General features: G+C 39.0%; 1 protein-coding gene across 2 annotated transcripts in view; it reads right to left on the bottom strand.

The window, feature by feature from the left end:
* The window catches only part of LOC126336770 (NFX1-type zinc finger-containing protein 1-like), a 448,808-nt gene that overhangs the window by 236,713 nt on the left and 190,493 nt on the right, over positions 1-21,602 (bottom strand). Inside the window, exons 6-7 of one of the 2 annotated variants that reach the window (XM_050000781.1) lie at positions 15,049-15,192; positions 9,282-9,471 (exon numbers count right to left, since the gene is read on the bottom strand). In XM_050000781.1, coding sequence (XP_049856738.1) covers positions 9,282-9,471; positions 15,049-15,192 — 334 coding nt within the window. The remainder of the gene's footprint in view (positions 1-9,281; positions 9,472-15,048; positions 15,193-21,602) is intronic. The other variant, XM_050000782.1, reaches the window with a different exon arrangement.

The following is a 21,602-nucleotide window of genomic DNA, read 5'->3' as shown; positions in this document are numbered from 1 at the left end:
CGTCAGTATGCACTGCAGTTGTGGAAAGATAATCTCCCCCCCCCCCCCCACCCGCCCACCCACACATACACATACACTCCTGGAAATGGAAAAAAGAACACATTGACACCGGTGTGTCAGACCCACCATACTTGCTCCGGACACTGCGAGAGGGCTGTACAAGCAATGATCACACGCACGGCACAGTGGACACACCAGGAACCGCGGTGTTGGCCGTCGAATGGCGCTAGCTGCGCAGCATTTGTGCACCACTGCCGTCAGTGTCAGCCAGTTTGGCGTGGCATACAGAGCTCCATCGCAGTCTTTAACACTGGTAGCATGCCGCAACAGCGTGGACATGAACCGTATGTGCAGTTGACGGACTTTGAGCGAGGGCGTATAGTGGGCATGCGGGAGGCCGGGTGGACGTACCGCCGAATTGCTCAACACGTGGGGCGTGAGGTCTCCACAGTACATCGATGTTGTCGCCAGTGGTCGGCGGAAGGTGCACGTGCCCATCGACCTGGGACCGCACCGCAGCAACGCACGGATGCACGCCAAGACCGGAGGATCCTACGCAGTGCCGTAAGGGACCGCACCGCCACTTCCCAGCAAATTAGGGACACTGTTGGTCCTGGGGTATCGGCGAGGACCATTCGCAACCATCTCCATGAAGCTGGGCTACGGTCCCGCACACAGTTAGGCCGTCTTCCGCTCACGCCCCAACATCGTGCAGCCCGCCTCCAGTGATGTCGCGACAGGCGTGAATGGAGGGACGAATGGAGACGTGTCGTCTTCAGCGATGAGAGTCGCTTCTGCCTTGGTGCCAATGATGGTCGTATGCGTGTTTGGCACCTTGCAGGTGAGCGCCACAATCAGGACTGCATACGACCAAGGCACACAGGGCCAACACCCGGCATCATGGTGTGGGGAGCGATCTCCTACACTGGCCGTACACCTCTGGTGATCGTCGAGGGGACACTGAATAGTGCACGGTACATCCAAACCATCATCGAACCCATCGTTCTACCATTCCAAGACTGGCAAGGGAACTTGCTGTTCCAACAGGACAATGCACGTCCGCACGTATCCCGTGCCACCCAACGTGCTCTAGAAGGTGTAAGTCAACTACCCTGGCCAGCTTGATCTCCGGATCTGTTCCCCATTGAACATGTTTGGGACTGGATGAAGTGTCGTCTCACGCGTTCTGCACGTCCAGCACGAACGCTGGTCCAACTGAGGCGCCAGGTGGAAATGGCATGGCAAGCCGTTCCACAGGACTACATCCAGCATCTCTACGATCGTCTCCATGGGAGAATAGCAGCCTGCATTGCTGCGAAAGGTGGATATACACTGTACTAGTGCCGACATTGTGCATGCTCTGTTGCCTGTGTCTATGTGTCTGTGGTTCTATCAGTGTGATCATGTGATGTATCTGACCCCAGGAATGTGTCAATAAAGTTTCCCCTTCCTGGGACAATGAATTCATGGTGTTCTTATTTCAATTTCCAGGAGTGTACATATACACAAACTACTGCCACAACAGAAGCAAAGACAACCAATGTCAGAAGTTACTGATAGTGAATATTAATAACCAATGGGGGTGTGGTACCATTAACTCGGTCCCTCTGTTGTTTGACAAGGGAGAGAGCAGGATTTCAATTTAAGCAAAAACCTCCCTCTCTGTTTATGAGGTTAATTGCTAATTTAATTTCAACTGCTTCCTTAGTGTCACTATACCAATAGCTGGAAGCGCATGCCAGAATCTGCATGTTGTCATATTCCATAGGATGAAAGGCGGCAAGACAATGTTATGCAATAACTGATTTGCTCAGCATGTAAGTGTCTGTGAGACTTACACTCAGTACAAAAGTCACCTGCTGTCCTGTCAGTCTTACCAATATATGACATGCCACTGCTAAGGAATACAATAGTCAATCGCCTTAAAACCAAGATCATCCTTAACGGAAACTGAAAGACCCTAATCTTAGGTGGAGGTCAAAAAAACAACATTTCACATCATATTTCTACAAAATACAACTTATCCTGTTGGAAATGGTCTCCAAATACAGCAAAAAGGTGTAGACTTGGTGACACCTGATACCATTGATCCCCAATGCACTGTTTGTTGACATTGCAACACATGTATGATCTGTCTTTCACTATCACCATTCTGATGATAGTGACCTCAAAATTGGCATCTCAGCTAACAAACTCTAAGGGTCTGAGGCAACATGGGCCCTGTGAGCCAGGGTATGAGATACCCCTTCACACTGTGCAGGATGGTGACAAATATTAGCCTATAGTTACAAGTCAGTGGAGTAGGCTTCCTATAAATGGCACAACCTAAAGTACCATTAAGTACCCTGACCAACATGTCAAGGAGGGCAAGGCAGCCATCCTTTTCAACCTTCATCATACAAAGAATATTTGAGTGGACTGAATTCAGGTGCTCTAAAAACTGCTCAGTTTTCATTGTCATGAGGCAAACAACAGAACTGTTGTCAATACATGCTGGTTTCAATGCTGACCCCACAAGAAGTATTGAGAAAAAAACTAACAGGGTTCTAGAAAAGTTCCTTGCTGCAGAATACAATAAAAAGCCTTGATTTTTATTGTGCTGTTCCCTATATGTTATATGAGAGTTTATCAGCTAAGTTACCTCCTCTTGAGGTCATCTTTCATCAGAATAATTATAGTGAAAAACAGATCAGATGCATTGTGCTATCACAAACTATGCATCAGATCACTGGTAATAATATCGAGGTGGCACCAAAGTATATGGCCTTCTAGCCTTACACAGGGGCCATTTTCAACACAACTGGTTGTATTTTGTGGAAATATGATGTGAAATGTGATTTTCAACCACCATTTAAAATAAGGTTCTTTTAGGTTCCGTAAAGAATGATCTCGGTTAGTGCAGGGTGGGAGTCTATCACATTCCTTGCAGTTGAGGTATGTTATCCATTGGTCAGGATCGTGTACTGAACATAAGCATCAGACACACACACACACAACATCCAAGCAAATCTGCTGTTGCAGAACATTGTCTCGGCACCAGTCATCCTGCAGAATATAAGAACACTGATATTCTGGAATCAATTTCCTGCTATTGAGATACTGTTATTAAGGAAGCAGCTGAAATTAAATTAGTAAGTAACCTTATAAATACAGATGAAGGCTTTTGCTTAAATTCTGTGTGGAATTCTGCTCTCTCCCTTGTCAAAAAAGAGAAGGACAGAGTTAATGCTACTTCACCCATTGGTTATTAATTTTCACTATTGATAATTTCAGATGTCATTCCTCTTTGGTTGTGTGGTGGCACTATACAGTGTGTGTGTGTGTGTGTGTGTGTGTGTGTGTGTGTGTGTGTGTGATCTTCCTGGAGCTGCACTGTAAACTGAGGTTGTTTCAAATTTACAGTCTGCAGTTTGCCATGAAAATCACAGGATGTGCACATGTCAAAATATCGGCTGCTGTTGACGATGTCAACTAGTTGCAATCCCGTAAGTTATCTGAAGGATCAAATTGTTATAATAATATATTTATTGCAACCAATATACATACAATTTGAAAGTACAACTATAATAACACAAGAAAGTAAAAATTTTACATATTGTGGTTATAGTCACTAACTTTATCCTTTTAGTACAGAGTTCAACAATGTAACAGTGGCCTATTTTGTTATAAAGTTTACAATCACACATTGTGATTTGTTCATGACATGTGTTGTTGCAGATAAGTTCGTGGAAACTATGGACTGCCATTCTGGTTACCAAGTGCCTCATCTTCAGTCAGTAATGTCCCCTGTGCTGTAAAATTTTAGAGGTATGTCTTCCCTTTTTCCTGGCAATGTTTTTAACAGTATTACCAAAACACTGGTATTGGGTAGCAACAGGCTTGTCCATACATCTTCAATCAGAAAGAATTCCCTCGCTAGCAAGTATACAGAGTCTGCATCACATAGTTTTAGACACACTGATCACTTTCTTTATATACATCACCTTTACACGTGCTAATGTTATTAAGTTTTTCATTGTGAGATGTGGACCGACAATTTCTATTCAGTACATCACTGGGATTTTGGCTCTGAATAGTGCCATTTGCTGTCTCTATGCTGAGGTATCTAATACCATCTATTTCATGAATAACCATTATTGCTTGCATTGCTTTCTCTATTACATGTTTCATGAAACATTTCTGCATGCATTTGTATCTTGTTGTCAAGGTATTTGAAGTCTGGTATGATTTTTAGTTTTTTCTCCCACATCAAGATATCTGCTGATGCAGGTGCTTTTCCTCAATTTCTGAGCTCCATCATCTCTGTTTTTGCCACATTTATTTCAAAGTCATGTTTGGCACACCAATCTTCCATGCTGCATATCTTTATGTAGCTTTATAATTCCTTTTGATAATATTAATGTACCATCTGAATATGTACATGACACTATACCCCTCCTTTGAGGTATTCTTATATAATTTATTTCTGTGTAAGGCTAAACAATAATTGACATATTGATTCTCCCTAAGGATCCTTATTTCTTTGCTTTAGAGTATGGACATGACTCATAAGTTCCATACTCATTAGGGGTTTCCTCTAGCTTTTTGTCAATGGCTTTCTGTTTATAAGATAAAAGGCTTTTGTGAAGTCTACAATTAATACTATACAAAACTTCTTTTCTATCTCCAAGGGCAACACATGTTCTTTAGCACGGTTCTTGTGCCGTCCAGAGTTGATCTTTCTTTTCTGAATCCCATCTGGTTTTTTTGGAGGTGTTTGTCAATTGTTTCTTTTATTTTTCAATTATTATTTTGTGAGTATTTTGAAAAGTAAGTTTTTAATGCTCTGGTTATGTATTTCCTGAGATCCTTGGGTTCTCTTTATTTTATAATTTCAATGCAGCCACACAAGATAGAAGCCCAAGAAGATTTTGTCAACCCCTATGGAGATCACAAAATTCATTACATTACTAGAGATTTCTGCTCACAATGATAGTTCTATTAAAACATTAAAATCTTGTGCTGACTTTATAGGATAACCCTAAGCTATCTTTGTAATCAGTCAATCACTCAGGGAATATTTCCTTGCAGACTTAAATATGCTGTAGTAACGCCTATCTACGAAACTGGAGATACACAAGCAAACTCTAATTACAGACCAAAAGCACTCCTTCCAATCTTCGCAAAAGTGTCTGAAAAAGTGCTCTAATATTCCATACTGACACATTTAACTGAGCAGAACTTGGTAACTGCCTCTTAGTTAGGGTTTCGCAATAGACTCTTCATAGACAAAGTAATGCAACACCTCACAAAAGAAATGCTATCTGAGCTACATAAGAAAAATTATACTGTTGGTATATTCTGTGACTTCCCAAAGCTGCTGATTGTATGCATCACAAAATCCTACTTAGCAAACTAAAATGTTACAGCATTAATGGTACTCATCTTACATGGACTGTATCTTACTCTAATAACAGAAATGATGTCATCAACAGACTGTGTCACAGGCATGAAACTAATCTCAGAAAGGGGAACATATGTGACTTGTCACAAGTGCTGGTACTGGACCCACTCTAATTTTTAACATACATAAATGATCTTCCAATGATTTTAAAGAGCAGTTTAAAAACTAAGATCTGCAGATGACATACGCATACTACTCATATGTCCAAACTAGGTTAACAGACACTTCTCAGATAATAGTCAACATTGACTTCAAGTGTTTCACAGCTAAAAGTTTGTCTTAATCCCCCCAAAGACTCTTATTACACAATTCCAAATTGGCTTTAATGATCTTTCAGCATCAGAATTAGACTTTAATGGTCATACAGTAAATGGATAACACTGTTTAAAATTCCTTGTGGGCCAGTTGGATAACAAGTTAAAATCATAACACAACATAGATAAATTAATCACAGTTCAGTATGTTCTGCACTTCAAAGAATCTCTCATTATGTTGTCCTAAAAAGAGAGTGAATAATTAAAGTAACAGGGATACTGTGCCACAAATTAGATCTTTCAAAAATTGATCAATATATTTATGTGCAATCAAATTAGACACAGAATTGTTTAGTAGGATAGAAGTCAGGTAAAGAGGGGCCAAATCAGCTGTCTTTTGTCCATGGACTGTTCCTTAAACCAATGATACAATTCACAAACAATTTGGTAGTGCACTGTCTAACTGAAGATACTGGCCACCTATTATGAAACAGTAAGGAAATTAACAAATGCACATTGCTGATTCCTGTATCTAATGTCAGACACATCAGAGGCCTCATTTCTACCTATGTCAATATTCCAAATGTGAGAATCTCTGTCCCATTTGCTGCAGGGTGCCCTGTTGGTAAATGGAATGCACAGGTAAATGGAATGCACATTCTCATAAGTTTACTGACGTACTTGTACCCTGATACATCCACTTACTAATTTGTACTTTAATTCATAAGTCTAGGAAACATCTTCCCGGAATGTTGAGTGTCTGTTGGTGGTGTACTTGCATCTATGCAGGGGAGGGGGGGGGGGGGGCAGTTATTTTGACTCGGACTCGGGGCCACTTTGTGGAAGTGGCGTTTACTAGAGGACAGCACCTTTCAAAATGATTGAATTTATTACTTAACTTTATACTTCAGAAACAGCGTAAATTGTATCACAGAACTTAATAAATGTACATATAATAAAACAGTGACAGTTATAAGCAGTTTATTTATAGATGCAATGAAGTATTTGTCACCCTTTTCTACTTTCCTAACAAAACGATTATGATACTCCTTGTTAAGATAATCACCACATGCTAGATAATGTGTGTCCAGGAGCCTCTATATATGCTCACGTTGATCTTGAAGCAAGAAAAACTTTGCTCACAAATATACGTAGAGCCAAAAGAACTTACACCCACAAAACTACTTCAAGAGTAGAAATTTTTCACGACAAAAAGTCAAGAAATGTCACAGCATTAAACATTGCTTTCACAGTGCAATCTGGCCACATGCCAATGCATCCTCAGGTGCTGTGTCAACATCAGCTGCAGCGAAGGGATAAGAGAGCACATGAAACTTGCGTTCAAGTAGAAGAAGAAGAAGAAGAAGCTTGTTGCATTTACCTAAATTATGGGTTACCAAGAAACCTGCTTTTGTGGCACTATTTTGATGTGTTAATTGCTTTGTAAATAATGATTGTTGCTTCCTCAGCCATTTCACAAAAATCCACAGTTTTTGTTTTGTGTTCTCCCTTGGAAAGTCTGCTGCCAAATTCACTATGCTTTGTTTCGTAATTCTTCTCATATTGTACTCCTTATATATGTCTATTGTTTCACAACACAATCAACACTGCTTCAGTTACTGTGACAATAAAAAAATGTGTGTTTCTTCATTAAACAAATGACATTGATGACTGATTAAAGCTGGAAATTTATATATTTACTGTTGCATATACAAGTACACCAGATCAACCAGAAAAACAGTGTGCATCATACTACATGCAGAAACCAAGTTGACATTCGGCGTGGTGACTGATGGGATTAATCATAAACGGGAAATACCTTTCTGTGCGCTACCATCAGCCACCAAACCGAATGCCAACTCGATTTGTGTGATTAGTACCTGAATTGTACATGGGAAATGGTGTGGCCATCCTAGTAGAAAAGTTTGGTTGCACATAGGATTGAAGCCTCGGTAAAAGCAGATTTCTCTGGCTGTCATGGCAGGTCACTCAAAAACTCTTAGCAGGCCAAATGTGGCCCACGGACCGCTCTTTGCCCACCCTTTATCTATGCTAATCTCTGTATCTTGTGACGTGCAATGAGCTGTAGTACATGTGTCAGACAGTCCCTCATGCATACCACAACTAGATGGTTCAGGAATCATATAGCTACTTACTAGTTCTTGTTGCTGTTGTTGTTGTTGTTGTTGTTGGTGGTGGTGGTGGTGTTGTCGTCCAGCACTGAATTGGCAAGCGATTTCCTTATGCTGATGCACCTGTTTTCTGTTACAATTTGAAATAGTCTACTGCAACTGCAGAAGACAACTAGCAGATGTGGGTATTCCTGAACTGAATTAGTAGCGACACATTAGCATGAGAAAAGCTCAATGTCTGAACAACCCCCAAAATGGAGACGGGCATTCATTAGGTACTCACAATATGGCCACTACAAATGTGCCTATATCATGAATCTTACCCATCCTGTGCTTGTCTGTCATGCCAACTGGCATTACAAGGTCTGGTAACATTCTATTAAGTGAAATGCTGAAATATCCGACTTACGATGGTGACAAGAACATTTTCTTCAATACCGTGGTTATTTCTAATTAAGTTCCTCAATGCACTTTGTCATAATATGAAAATGTTTTAATTTCTGATGATACACACTTATCAAGTGATCCAAAAAGTAGAGTCAAGGCAGAAGTGCAAACACAAAGTGTGTATATTTCATGTTATTCATCATTTATTGACTTAATTACAAGACACTCTAACTACTCAATCACACATGTGACACACTACACTGAAGCTACCCAATTATTTATTAATTTGAGTTTTTGTGAGAGCCCTGACACTATTACTATATGAAATAACTCATAATTTATTATAAGGTTTATATTTCATTGGGACGACAGATAAAACATAAATCCAAATTCATTAATAACACAAGATTTTTTATCGTATGCTTTGGAGTGTCCAAGTATTTCTGATCAAGTCACAATAAATTTACTTAGTTATTCATTTTAAATGCAGTTGCTAAATCCCCCCACACAAAGATTTGGCCATCTCAGATTTACTTATTTGTCCATTTTAAATGCAGTTATTAAGTGTCACACAGTAAGATTTATTCATCTCTCTCTCTCTCTTCCTTCTCAATTTTCCTAATGGTGTTATAATTTTTAAATACATTTTATTCATGTTCATTGTTTCTGTTCCTTCATTCCTTCTAATGTTGTACAACCGTCACTTGTAACACACTGGACTTATGTTCCGGCAGACGTCACTTCAAACCCGCCCAGCCATCCAAATTTTAATTTTTTGTTATTTCTCTAAATTGCTAAAGGTGAATGCTGGCATGCTTCCTGTTAAAGGGATTGGCCAATTTCTTTCCCCCTCGTCCCCTAGCCAAGCTTGTGTTCCATCTAATGAATTTGTCATCAAAGGGGTGTCAAGCTCTAATCTCCCTTCTACTTATATTAACTTGAACTAGCATGGTGAACTAAATTTCCTTTAAAATTGCATTATTTAACCATACGAAAGTCACAACAATAAACACAATCTGTTTTTTAGCTAAATGGTGAGCCATTCACAATTACAGCATAACTTACCAATCATGTAAAAACCTTCTTTAGCTCTAGAGAGAGCTACACATACTCTATTTTCAACTTTAAGAAAACCAATGTTGGCATCCTCATTGCTCCTCACCAATGACAATAGAATTATTTTGTTTTCTTCCCCCTGGAAGTTATCTACAACTGTTATTTGGACATTCTGAAGTGCACCAGATTCCCTTTTCAGCTGAAAATTTAAGGCAGCAGCAATGATGAAACATTTAAGATAAATACAATGACATAAATTTCAGTGTGTATTATGCTAGTGTACACTACAATGAAAACTCCAAATTCTAATATTAACAATGTAACAAAAAGATACAGTGCTACTTACCATAAAGATGACACAAAGTTGGAAACAGGCACAACTAAAAGGTGCTTACAGAAAGAACTTCCAGCCACAGCCTTCGTCAGAAAAAGAAAGAGAAACACATACACATACATTCACACAAGCAAACACATCTCACACACACGAGCTTGATCTCCAGCAGCTCAGATTAGAATGCCACTGTCACATGGTATGCAAGCAGCAATCTGCTGCTGCCATTCCACCTAACAGTTGCACCTCCTGTGGGAATGAGTGGTGAATACATGTTGTCACTTGCTGTGAAGGTCACGTTATTCCATGCAGCCATTGATGGAAGGCATTACGGTGAAACACCAAGGAATAACCAAAGAGCCTCCATTAGCAATGAGTGATTGGTTGGCTCACTAATATGGGGGAGGGGACCAAACAGTGAGGTCATCTGTTCCATCAGACTAGGGAAGGACAGGGAAGGTAGTCGGCTGTGCCCTTTCAAAGGAACCATCCCAGCATTTGCCTGAAGCAATTTAGAGAAATCACAGAAAACCTAAATCAGGAAGGCTGGATGCAAGTTTGAACCATCGTCCTCCAAAATGCGAGTCCAGTGTGCTAACCACTGCACCATCTTACTCTGTCATTAGCAACGGACATTAGTCAAAATGTAATGTACTGAACTTGCTTTATTGTATATGCCCCGGAGAGGAGGAGGAACCTAGTGCTCATTATAAAGTACACTGATGAACCAAAACATTATAACCATCTCTTTAATAATTTGTTGGTTCGTCTTTGGAATGAAATACATCACTGACTCTGCGTATCAGGTATCTGACAGTTTGTTGGTAGGTTTGTGGAGGTACGTGGCATTAGATGTCTATGCACAGGTCACATAATTCGCATAAATAACAGTCTGTTGATTTGTGTATGCAGTGACGGCACCCGACTGCAACCCATATGGGTTCCATCAGGTGAATTTGGTCACTGAGACATCAACATGAGTTCACTATAATGCTCCTCAAACCACTGTAGCAAGGTTCTGGCTCCTGACAACCACACTGCTGAAAGATGACACTGCCATTGGGGAGGACATCAAGCATGAAGGGACACAGGTGGTTCACAGCTGTCAGCGTGTCTTCAATTACTACTACACATCACATTCAAGCACAGGAGAATGTCTCCCACAGCATAATACTGCTCCCACCACCCTGTGTCCATGGTGCACTGCACATTTCAAGCCACCGTTCAACTCGATGACGGTGTTTGTCTAAATGACCATCGACATAGTGTAGCAAAAATGTGATTTATCCATTGATAGACAATTGAACTCCGGTGGTCCTGCACCCACTGCAATTGTAATTGATGATGTAGTTGTGACGACATGTGAACATGTAGGGTTGGTCTGCTGCAGAGCTCCATGTTCAACAATGTACAATGAACAGTGCCCTCTGAAACACTTGTGCATGCACCAGCATTGTTCTCCTTCAGTACAGATGTCTCAGATCACCATCTATCCTACTTTACAGATCAGACAAGCCTCCAAACCTCACATTCTGTGAAGAGTCTTGGATGTCCAACTATTTAGTGTCAAGTGGTAGTTTCACTGTCCTCTTACCTCTTTCAATAGATGCTCACAACAGTAGCATGTGAACAATTGACCAGCTTCACCGTTTTCAAGATATTCATTCACTGGCTCCGTGTAATAACAATACGCCCTTTGTCAAAGTCGCTTACCTCAATGGATTTCCCATTTGAAGCCCACATCTTTCTGGGGTGATCCTCTGTCTGTGTCTGTTCCATTTGCATACTTTTGTTACATGTCACAAGCCTGCAACGCCACCAGGCGGCATTCAATGTTGTGATGGACAATGGTCACAATGTTTTGGATTATCGATGTACATTGTATTAATGGTTAATCTGACAATATATGGTTGAACTGATAGAGCTCTGGTTATGAACACTTTAAGTTGTTTGAGGAAGAGAACTCAGTTCTTTTTCCAGTTAATTCACAAAATGTCCGAAGAAGGAGATCTGAGCATGGTGAAGAAACTGCTAGCTGGGAGTGAATAGCAAGACCAGCTCTAGAAGATCAATTTCTAAGTGACCATAATATCCAGAAAATATTAGCAACCAAATTGAATCTACAAAAGCCATGTGCTATTCTGGGAGGAAGTATGTAACAATTAGGTTTGATGTATCCCTGTGAGCACTGGGCAAACAGCACAGCCTGCCTCCATCATCTGAAATGCACCTAAATTAACTGAAAAAAAAATTGTATGTACCCGAGAAACAGTCTTTCCTGACAGTGATTCCCTACTAACAGCACAATATAGTTTGCCCTTTGGGGAAATAAATAAATCAATCAATGAGGATCTTTTAATTTCCTGACCAGAAACAACATCCATTTAATGAAAAATATTATGCTCGTGGACTTTTTATTCATCTTACAAAGGAATATGATCCAGTCACACACTCAGCTCCTACCCAAACAAGATGCTTATGTCTAAGAGGAGTCTGCAATGAGTGCTTTCAGTCACATGTATCAAATAAAGAGCAGACTTATTCAGATACATCAGTAACCTCGTGAGCCCCAAAAGCTCAACTTTAGACGACCCCTCTTTTTTTTCCTTTATTAGCAATTTCACAGAAAACATATCATCAACAGTAACTTTATTATTCACTGATAATATAAACCTCCTCTTTTGTAACATTTTTCCAAAGCAGAAAAGAGTCAACAGAGTTGACAGCAGTGAAAGCCTCCTGCACTTGTGCTGTGATAACAACATTTTCCTTAAGATGTATTAAACAGCTCATGTGACCTTCTGCCCATCAAAGAGCCACACATCATACATACAACTATTTGTCATAGACAATAATGTTATTGAACAGGTCACTGAAACTAAATTTCTTACCGTGGACAATAATGTTATTGAACAGGTCACTGAAACTAAATTTCTTGGACTGTGGATAGATAATATACTACAATGGAAATATGGAAGTAGGCCAGATCCTGCAGCAGAGGGCGTAGTTTCAGGTGACAGACATGAGCATATAGTAGAACAGAGATAATACCTTTGTCAGCAGGAAGAACTATGGTGTTTTCATTTCTCTTGGCACTTTGCATTCTGCTGTTGTCATATTTGCAATAAAAAGAAAAGCAGACAATTCTCTGGGACATTCAGTCTACAGAAAGAAGACCTGCACACATCTATTTTTTCATATACTGAGCTATCATCACCCGGCGCTGTGGTGGGCCACTCTAATATTTTTTATATTTCATTTTATCTGTTTCTAATACCGTGCTATATTTTCATGTATTGACTCATTCCATGACCATGGAGACTTCTCCTTAATTTGGTCCCACAGAACAATAATTAAATAAATAAATAAATGAAGCTAGTTTACAGCACACATGGTATTTGTGACAAACACAGCCTCCCAGCTGAGCTGCAACACCTTAGCAATGTGTTTTGCCAAAATGGTTACAGTGAAGTGCATATCAGATGTGCATTGAAGAAAATGAATTACACAGCCATCCACAAAGAAGAGGAAACGAAAAAGGAAGGTAAGCTTGCTTTTATTGCCTATATATTGGGCCTCCCTCAGCCAAAATCCTGAGAAGAAACAATATCCACGCCATCCTTCAAGCAGCAGAAAAAAATGAAAGATTTGTTAGGCTTGGTGAAGGACAAATTACAGCTGCAAATACCTGATACACACAGTATTGCTTGCGAATGTGGCCGCCAGTACACTGGGCAAACACAGCTTTCACAGCACTGCCGGAAACACATTAAACGCGTACATCTAAGGCGTAAAGAAACCGGCAGTGGCAGACACGGCCTCAAGTAGGGACATATGTTCGAGTACAAAAAAACAAAAAATGTTGTGCCAAGATACTGGCTTCTGGAAGAGCATCATCAAAGAATTAACTGAGATAAGGCTGCATGACAAGCTCATCAACACTGATGAGGGCTACCAGTTAAGTTTGGAATGGAACCCTAAACTAGCAGCTATATGCTGAGATCATGCCCAGCACTTTAGTCTGGCCAAGACAGAAGATGCCATAAGTCTAACTGACCATCCACACCCGTGTGCCGCCCCCTCACTAGCCCTCAAGCCGGAGAAAGGGGTGGGGAGAGAATGCTATAACTCAGCTATATACAAGGGTAACTTTGAAAGTAAGTTCTGTTACGATTTTTTTCCATAGCACTACTATGACAGCAGTGCTGCTCATGTGCAGTACTATCTCTGGTTCAAGAAGAAACAATTTACCCCATTTTGTGCTTGCTCTGTGTTGTGTGTCATTCGTAGTGATTGTTTGTAATGGTACCATTGATCAAAAATCCCACCGTGTGTGAAATGAGATCTGTGATTCATTTTTTGAATGCTAATAACATTGAACCAAGTGATTTTCATTGAGAAATCTGTGAGGTTTATGGAGAAGATGCAATACGAGCTTCAATTGTGAGAATACAGGTCTGACAAGTTAAGGAAGGGTATGATCAAGTGCATGACGAAGAGTGATATGGACATCCACCTGTGGTTTCTGATGAACTGGTTGGCGACTGATTTTTTACCACAAGATGAAACATACAGTAAGGATGTTTATTGTGAGATACTCAAGAAATTGCACAGTGCAATCCAGAACAGGCACAAAGATTGCTCTCAAAAGGTGTGGTTTCCATTCATAACAATGTCCAACTGCACACTGCAAATGTAATAAAACAACTCCTTCACAGCTTTGGCTGGGATGTTTCCGGTCATCCTCTGTTCAGCCCCAACCTCCCTCCTAGCAATTTTCATCTCTTTCAGCATCTGAAGCCGTTCCTTGGTGGTAAGTGATTCAACAACGATGACATTACCACATTGTTGACAACACAGGTGGTGACATTCTATTACAAAGGAATACATAAACTCACACCATACTATGAGAAATACCTGGAAAATTATGTGAGCTACACTGAAAAGTAATGTAAGTGTTATAGATTTTTGTGAAATAAATTGGTTTCACTATGTGTATTTAATTCCTTTTTTACTACCAAACTTATTTTCCAAACTACCCTTGTAGATGGGATACCCATGCATCATCGACATTTCACCTTAAGTTGAAGTCAATGAGAATGACATTCATCAACAAGTAGCAAAATCTGAACGCAGTCATCCAGATGGAAGGTTGAGAAGATTTCATCAGCAGTACACACCAGGAAAGCCTACATTCAAATAATCATATTTATGTTATATCCTGAATATGAAGTATTTTCAATGACACACTGCATCAGATGAGACCATCACATGAGAGTGACATTAGATAACACTGTCTTGTCCCTCCTCTGCTGATTTTCATTTTCTTTTATCCATGTGCTTTTCATGGAAGTGAAAAATAATATGCATTCCCCAATAAATCAAGATTATATTATTCATTATCACTCATTGTCCTCATGTAACAAATCTCTCCACAGTACTTACTTTCCTCATGTAATACATCTGCCCAGAGTAAGTTGTCAGTATAGTAATTTCACTTTCTGTGTATCCCTGAAGCAAAAGGTATCTGCAAAGAGCTACTAGGAATTCTGCTTCAAATAGGTTTCGACGACTGACTGTTTCAGTTACCTGAAATATGAAAACAAATTGTGATTACAAAAACTGTAATTCATAGACAAGCAATCATACTGTGATATTTTAAACAGTTTTCTGTGAAAGGTCATTCGTAAGTATTTTCGATATAGCTGCTGGCACATCTGTCTACAACAACAGATATCTGTAATTTTCTTCAGCACTTTATTGATGTGGCTATAAAATAATAATAATTCTATGCTCCTCCAAATTTTTTTTTAAAATCCTCACTTTAGAGGAGTAAATTTATTTTTATATGCTATTAACTTCAATTACTTCTGAAGTGTAGTAATGTACCACACAAAATAGTATGTGAGAAAATATGATCATCAAGAGTTTTGCTCATGCTCAGAAGAAATGACAGGTTGGTAACTGAAAATTGGGAATGATCATCATCTGCCCTGCTTATTGTAACACTGCTTTCTGATGACAAATAAAGGGAAGGCTATAGAAACAATACGCTTGTGCATTACTTTGCACAAAAATTTTCAGACTGAAAAACAAAAAAACCTGCACAACCAGATGGATCCCTGTCCCTGCCTTACGTGACCAATTAGATATCTATCCACATGAGTTCATATGAGTGATTCTTGCAAGGAACTCCTCCACCAAGAAAGAATGCCAAGGTGTGATTTAAAGGGCAAGACAAGGATCCAATGACATCCAAATCCTAAAGCTGAATATGTCATCTGAACGTTCTTGGTAATGTGCCTGGAAAACTATTATGCAAACGATTGCAAGATTACAGACTGCTACACAGGATGAGCTCTCATCAGTGTACAATTAGAGAAGGCAAGTCACATGAAGACTCAAATAATAAGGCAATCCAGCAAGCGACGGACATTCATTTTGCATATGCTCTAATGAAGATGATTAATATTACAGGCATTTTCAATAACTTATTGTGGCTACCTTTCTTTGGTCAGCTCAGGGAGTTGCAGTGTCCTATGACACTCTACAACTAATTGACGGACTACTACTGTAAGAGACATGCATATTAAATATGCCATGGAAAGGTAATGATAAATACCATATTAAAAGGGACCAGTGTGTGGTTCAGTTTTTTGGGATGTAGTATTGGAGCCTATACTACGAAGTTACGTGACAATGGTAATGTACGCAGACTGACTGCATTCGCAGATGACGTGTCGTTCATTGTAAGTGGTGACTCCAGAAGAATAACTGAAGACAAATGTAATGAAGTGATGGTGTCCAAGGATCAAATTTCACTAGCACCTCACAAAAATTAACTCCTGCTGAAACATAACCTAGTATAAAATCCTAAAATTAAATTTAACAACATGACAATTAGAAGGGTACTAACCAGAATCTAGGAGCATTCCTGGATGATTGTCTTAATTCTGCAAATCATATAAAGGAGAGAGGAGGAAAAAAATGTATGCAGAAAATTATAGCCAACATAAGCAGGCAATTTCAACTTCCCTTTAGACTAATCATAGCATAACACTAGCCTTATATTAGCATCAGTTGTAGGATGTAGTGCAAGCATTTACACTCACAGTTTGCAGCTTACAAAGCCACCTTCATTTCTTAAAAGAGTCCAATGAGGCGCACTACTAACATTGATGGACAGCTATTGTATGATCACAAATGATACATTGTAATTAATTCTAGGAATACATCCACTGAGCTTGGATACTCAAGAAAAGGTGAGCCCTTTATTAGTTAAAGAAAGGCAATGAAATTAAAGTAAAAAGTTACCTAGTATGGAGCCCAATAAGAAAAAGTTCATATAAGATCACATATTATAACTATGGCTAAATGAATGGGACACTTGAGGAACAGGCAGGATAATACACTAATTCCTCCCTAAACCCAGAGGAGACAAGAAATGACATGTCTTTACCAGTCAAGTGGCCTTATACATTAAATTACTGGTCATGGCCTGTATGCTGTGTAACTGTACAAAATCAGAAGACAGATGAATGATAGTTGGGTCTGTGGTAGTGTGAGCACTCCAGAATATATGTCATATGACTAAGTGCTCTATGTAGATGCAGCAGGTATTGGTCATCAGACATTAAAGATGTTGAATTCCAAAGTAACACTGAGGAACTTTCAACCTGATGCATCATTGATGATACTGTACCTGCAGTATCCAGGAAGGAAAAGGAGGACTTCATGGAGGACTCAACCACACAGCAGTATGCTGCCATCCTGACTAGACTATATATTCTATTGATCAAGAGAATGCACTGAGGTCAGTGACAACTGAATGGAAAAATTTTCAAGACTTTCCACCATACTAGTACGGGTCACACAGAAGTGTAATTTCTAAGATGTTACAGTGAAGGATAGAATCACATGTCACAGTGGAAATGCTGCAATGTGCTATCCTATGGTCAGGGAATTCAGCAGACAATGGCTGTTGAGCGAGATAGTAAGAGGGTGGATCCAATGGAGGAAACAACAATCTCCAGTTTAGACATACAGCTACATCTACATAGATACTTCGCAATACACCGTACAGTGTGTGGTGGAGGGTACTCCATATCACTACTCGTCATTTCCTTTCCTGTTCCACTTGCAAATAGAGTGATGGAAAAAACGACTGTCTGTATGCTTCCTTATGAGCCTTAATTTCTCATATCTTATCTTTGTGGTCCTTACGCACAATGTATGTTCAAGACAGTAGAACTGAAATTCTGGTTCTCTAAATTTTCTCAATAGTGTTCCTTGAAAAGCATGTTGCCTTCCCTTCAGGGAAACTAATTTGAGTTCACGAAGCTGGTCTTTAACACCTGCTTGTTGTTCAAACCTACCAGTAACAGGTTGTAATGTAACGGACTACTGAAGAGTGCGATACCACCCTTATAGTCGCATCTGCCCTTGCAGGGTCAGTGCTCCAATTTCATTTCTACATTTTTTTTATTTAATATTATTGTATGTAGTATTTAATTTTCCTAACCTTTTTATTATATTATTCTATAATGTGAACTTTATTGGAGTGGGTTAGTTGGACTGTTGTGGGGAGAGCGTGGTTTTGTGAGGTGGACTGTTGATGGGAGTACGGAAGGAAGTCTGTCGTCTTATATAGAGAGTATCTATAAATAGTATGTGATATGAAGATGGAAATTATTGTGAAAAAGTTAAATTAATAAAAATGAAGAATCAATAGTAAAACAAAAAGCGAGAACCAGTTTTCATTAGCACACAAAGACCCGGACCTAATATTAACAATGTTAGATGGATGGAACGCACCATGGCGAGAATCAAGACAATGAGACCAAATTCAGCATCTAAAGGTAAGGTATTTTAATTAGTTTTAGTATTCTGTGATGTATCATTTTTTTGTCTAAATATTAAGCTTAACATCATCTGTTGTAGATACAGGCCACCCAAGCTGGCGGGGTGTCGTCAATTGATCATCATAATCTCGGGGTTTGAAATAGCATTTAAATGAATTGAAAGTTTGTCGCTTGAAATTTGATTTTCAGCCCGGACGAAAGAGGGTACATTACAATAGGGGGCTCTTGTCCGGGATTCATTGCATTATTGGACTGATACTCGTTTTATGGTAACAGGTATGGACTAATAATGTATTAGAAAGAAGAGGAGAACGATCTAAATGAAAGGAAATATAATCTACTGACAAATGGAAGTAACAACCCAACAAGAATAAGAAAAGTAAATAATAACGGACGTGGGACCACGCAGAAAAACGAGATAAGTACACCTATTAAGTTATTTGTATTGTTGACATTTTGGGCCTTTTGTCGGAGCAAGAGTTTCTTAATTCGATTAAAAATGACATGACAAAGCGAGATGGAACAAAATCAGCAGGGGGATAAAAAGTCTATCGAAAGTGTTCAAGCATTGCTAGTACAGAAATGGCAGGTAAAAAATCAGAAGGAAAGGTTGAAGAATTAGATATGTCCGCTATGTTGCAATTATTGTTAACACAGAATGCTGAACAATTCGATACTTTGAACAAATGGTTTAGTTGTTTGAATAAGCAATGTTCTGAACAATTTAGTTTCTTGAATAATGTAATAACAGAAAACGCGATAAGTATGGAAAAGAAAGTGTCTGATTTAGAAGAGAAGCTTTTAAAAGAAAATAGCCAATTGGCTAAGGAATTCTTTAATGAATGTTCAACTATAAGATCGGAAATGAAAGAGACGAAAACCAGTTTGGAGGAGCGGACAGACGAAATTGAAGATAGGGTAGACAATGTGGAAGATAAACTCAATAAAGTCGAATTAACAATCAAACGGGAAGTGGAAGAAACCGCGAAGTATTTTGAATCATTTTCGAGTGAGAGAAAAATTAAAGATAGGGAAATGATTACCAGAATTGACTTACATACGAAAAATGTCGATGACAAATTGTCATTGTTCGAAAATAAGGTAACAAAAAAAGTGAAAATTATTGAACATAATGTAGATTCTTGTAACAATGTAATTAAAGACAATGAGCATGAGGTAGTTCGACTACAGAAAGAATTAAATGAAATTCGGGATGATTTAGCTATGAAATCGGTAGCGACTTCATTTAATGGATTTTGGCCAGGTACAAATGTGCGTAATTTTCTGGGAGACGGAAAATTACACCCAGTTGATTTCATTATGAACTGTCGTGACAATTTTTCATTCGAAATGAGTGACACCGTAAAGATCAAATTTGTTAAAAAATTCTTAGATGGAGAAGCATTGTCGTGGGCTACTCTAACCGCCAGTTCTGATTTAACCTATAATCAATTCGAAAAAAGTTTTTTGAACAAATTTTTCTCAGTGTCTGTTAAGGCCAAAATCAAAAGCGATTTTCTTAATGGGGCTAATTATAAATAATGTGATGGTACAATGAGAGAATTTTGCGAGAAACAGCTAAGAAAGTTGGTGCATTTAGACAGACCTTTTGATGAACTAACACAAATAGACGCTCTAAAAAGGAGGTTACCAAATAGAGTTCAGTGGGACTTGGTATATGGGCCAGATGATTCAGTTGAACAATTTTTGTATTACGTGGAGAAATTGGATTGTGCATTAGAAAGAAGCAAAAGATTTAATGGGCATCATTATGAACAAAATCATGGAGGATGGAAACAAAATTCTAATAATGGGAATAATGGTAGGCGAAATAATCATAATGGGAATAATCAGCAGGATCATCAAGGTAATTTTCAGGGAGATTTCAATAGAGGAGCGAATAGCAACTGGTGTCAACATGAGAATAAGGGAGGTAATTATTATGGTGGGAACAGAAATAGACAATGGGAAAATCCAGATAGAAGACAAGATGGGAATGGGCAAGGCCAGTTAAACTAAGAGCCGTCCCAATGAGGGTCTGTCAGTTTGGGACGAACAGATATAATGCTAGAAATCAGGCTAAGTGGAATCAGAATAGGTATGGGCAAAATGATTACAGAAAAAGACATAGTAATAACATGACAAGAGCACCGGAAATTGATAAGAGACCATTTGATAAACAGTTTTGGCAGCAAGTCAGTGAGAAGGCTATGAGCACAGATAATTCTAGACACATTAGGAATGAAGATTCAGAGGTTAGTGGGGAGATAATGAATAATTTGTTTAGGCAGGAAGAAAGTGATGTGAGGGGAGATGTAGGTAGTTGTTCCTATGTTAATAATAGTTATGATGCCTTCGGAATGAATGCATTAATGTATTCTGATGAAATTGCAATAAATCGAGATCTGAGTGATGTAAAAACTTCTGTGGGTGAGAATGTCAATCAAGTACTGAATAATAAGGTTGTAGAATTAGAAGAAGTAGAGTGTGATGTTGATGTGAGAAGTCGTGCTGAAGTAGCTAAGGTTAGGGAAGTTGAGTCAAATGGTGAGATGTTAAATGATGCTGAGGAAGAGGCAGTTGATGATAGTGATGATATGGAATATAGAAGTGAGATAAGAGTATTTGTTGTGATTAAGAATGATGCAGATGTAGTTATGAAGGAGGAGGGTAATAGTGTTAGAGAAAATAATAATTCAGTACAAGAGGATCAGGCTGCAGTCACGTGGGTTAATACATCACCAGTAATCGAGGGGATAGACAGGGATGACATTAATATTGCGAATGAAGAGAATGTAATTATTAACTTAGGAAACCAGGGACAATAGTTCATTTGTATATTGTGGGACAGCCTTAATGAGGCTAATAAACATAATATGTTTTGGATACAATTGTTATCCATCTGCAAGAAGGTATATCCTATTTGGTGGGAAAAAGCAAAAACACGTATAAAATGTAAAGAATTGCCTATGATTACTGATAATAATAATGTGTCTAATTATGTTTGTGTTGAGAATCCTAGTAAGCTTCTGCACGATGTGCAGACTGAAAATAGTTTAGCTTATGTCAAACAAAATGAAGATCTGAATTTTAAAAGCGTAGAAGATGACTTGATGCATGAAGATGTTGGTGAGCAGG

The sequence above is a fragment of the Schistocerca gregaria genome, chromosome 2 (genome assembly GCF_023897955.1).
Source record: "Schistocerca gregaria isolate iqSchGreg1 chromosome 2, iqSchGreg1.2, whole genome shotgun sequence".
NCBI classification, from domain to species: domain Eukaryota; kingdom Metazoa; phylum Arthropoda; class Insecta; order Orthoptera; family Acrididae; genus Schistocerca; species Schistocerca gregaria.
The sequence above is the reverse complement of the archived record's forward strand: the minus strand, read 5'-3'. Positions and strand labels throughout refer to the sequence as shown.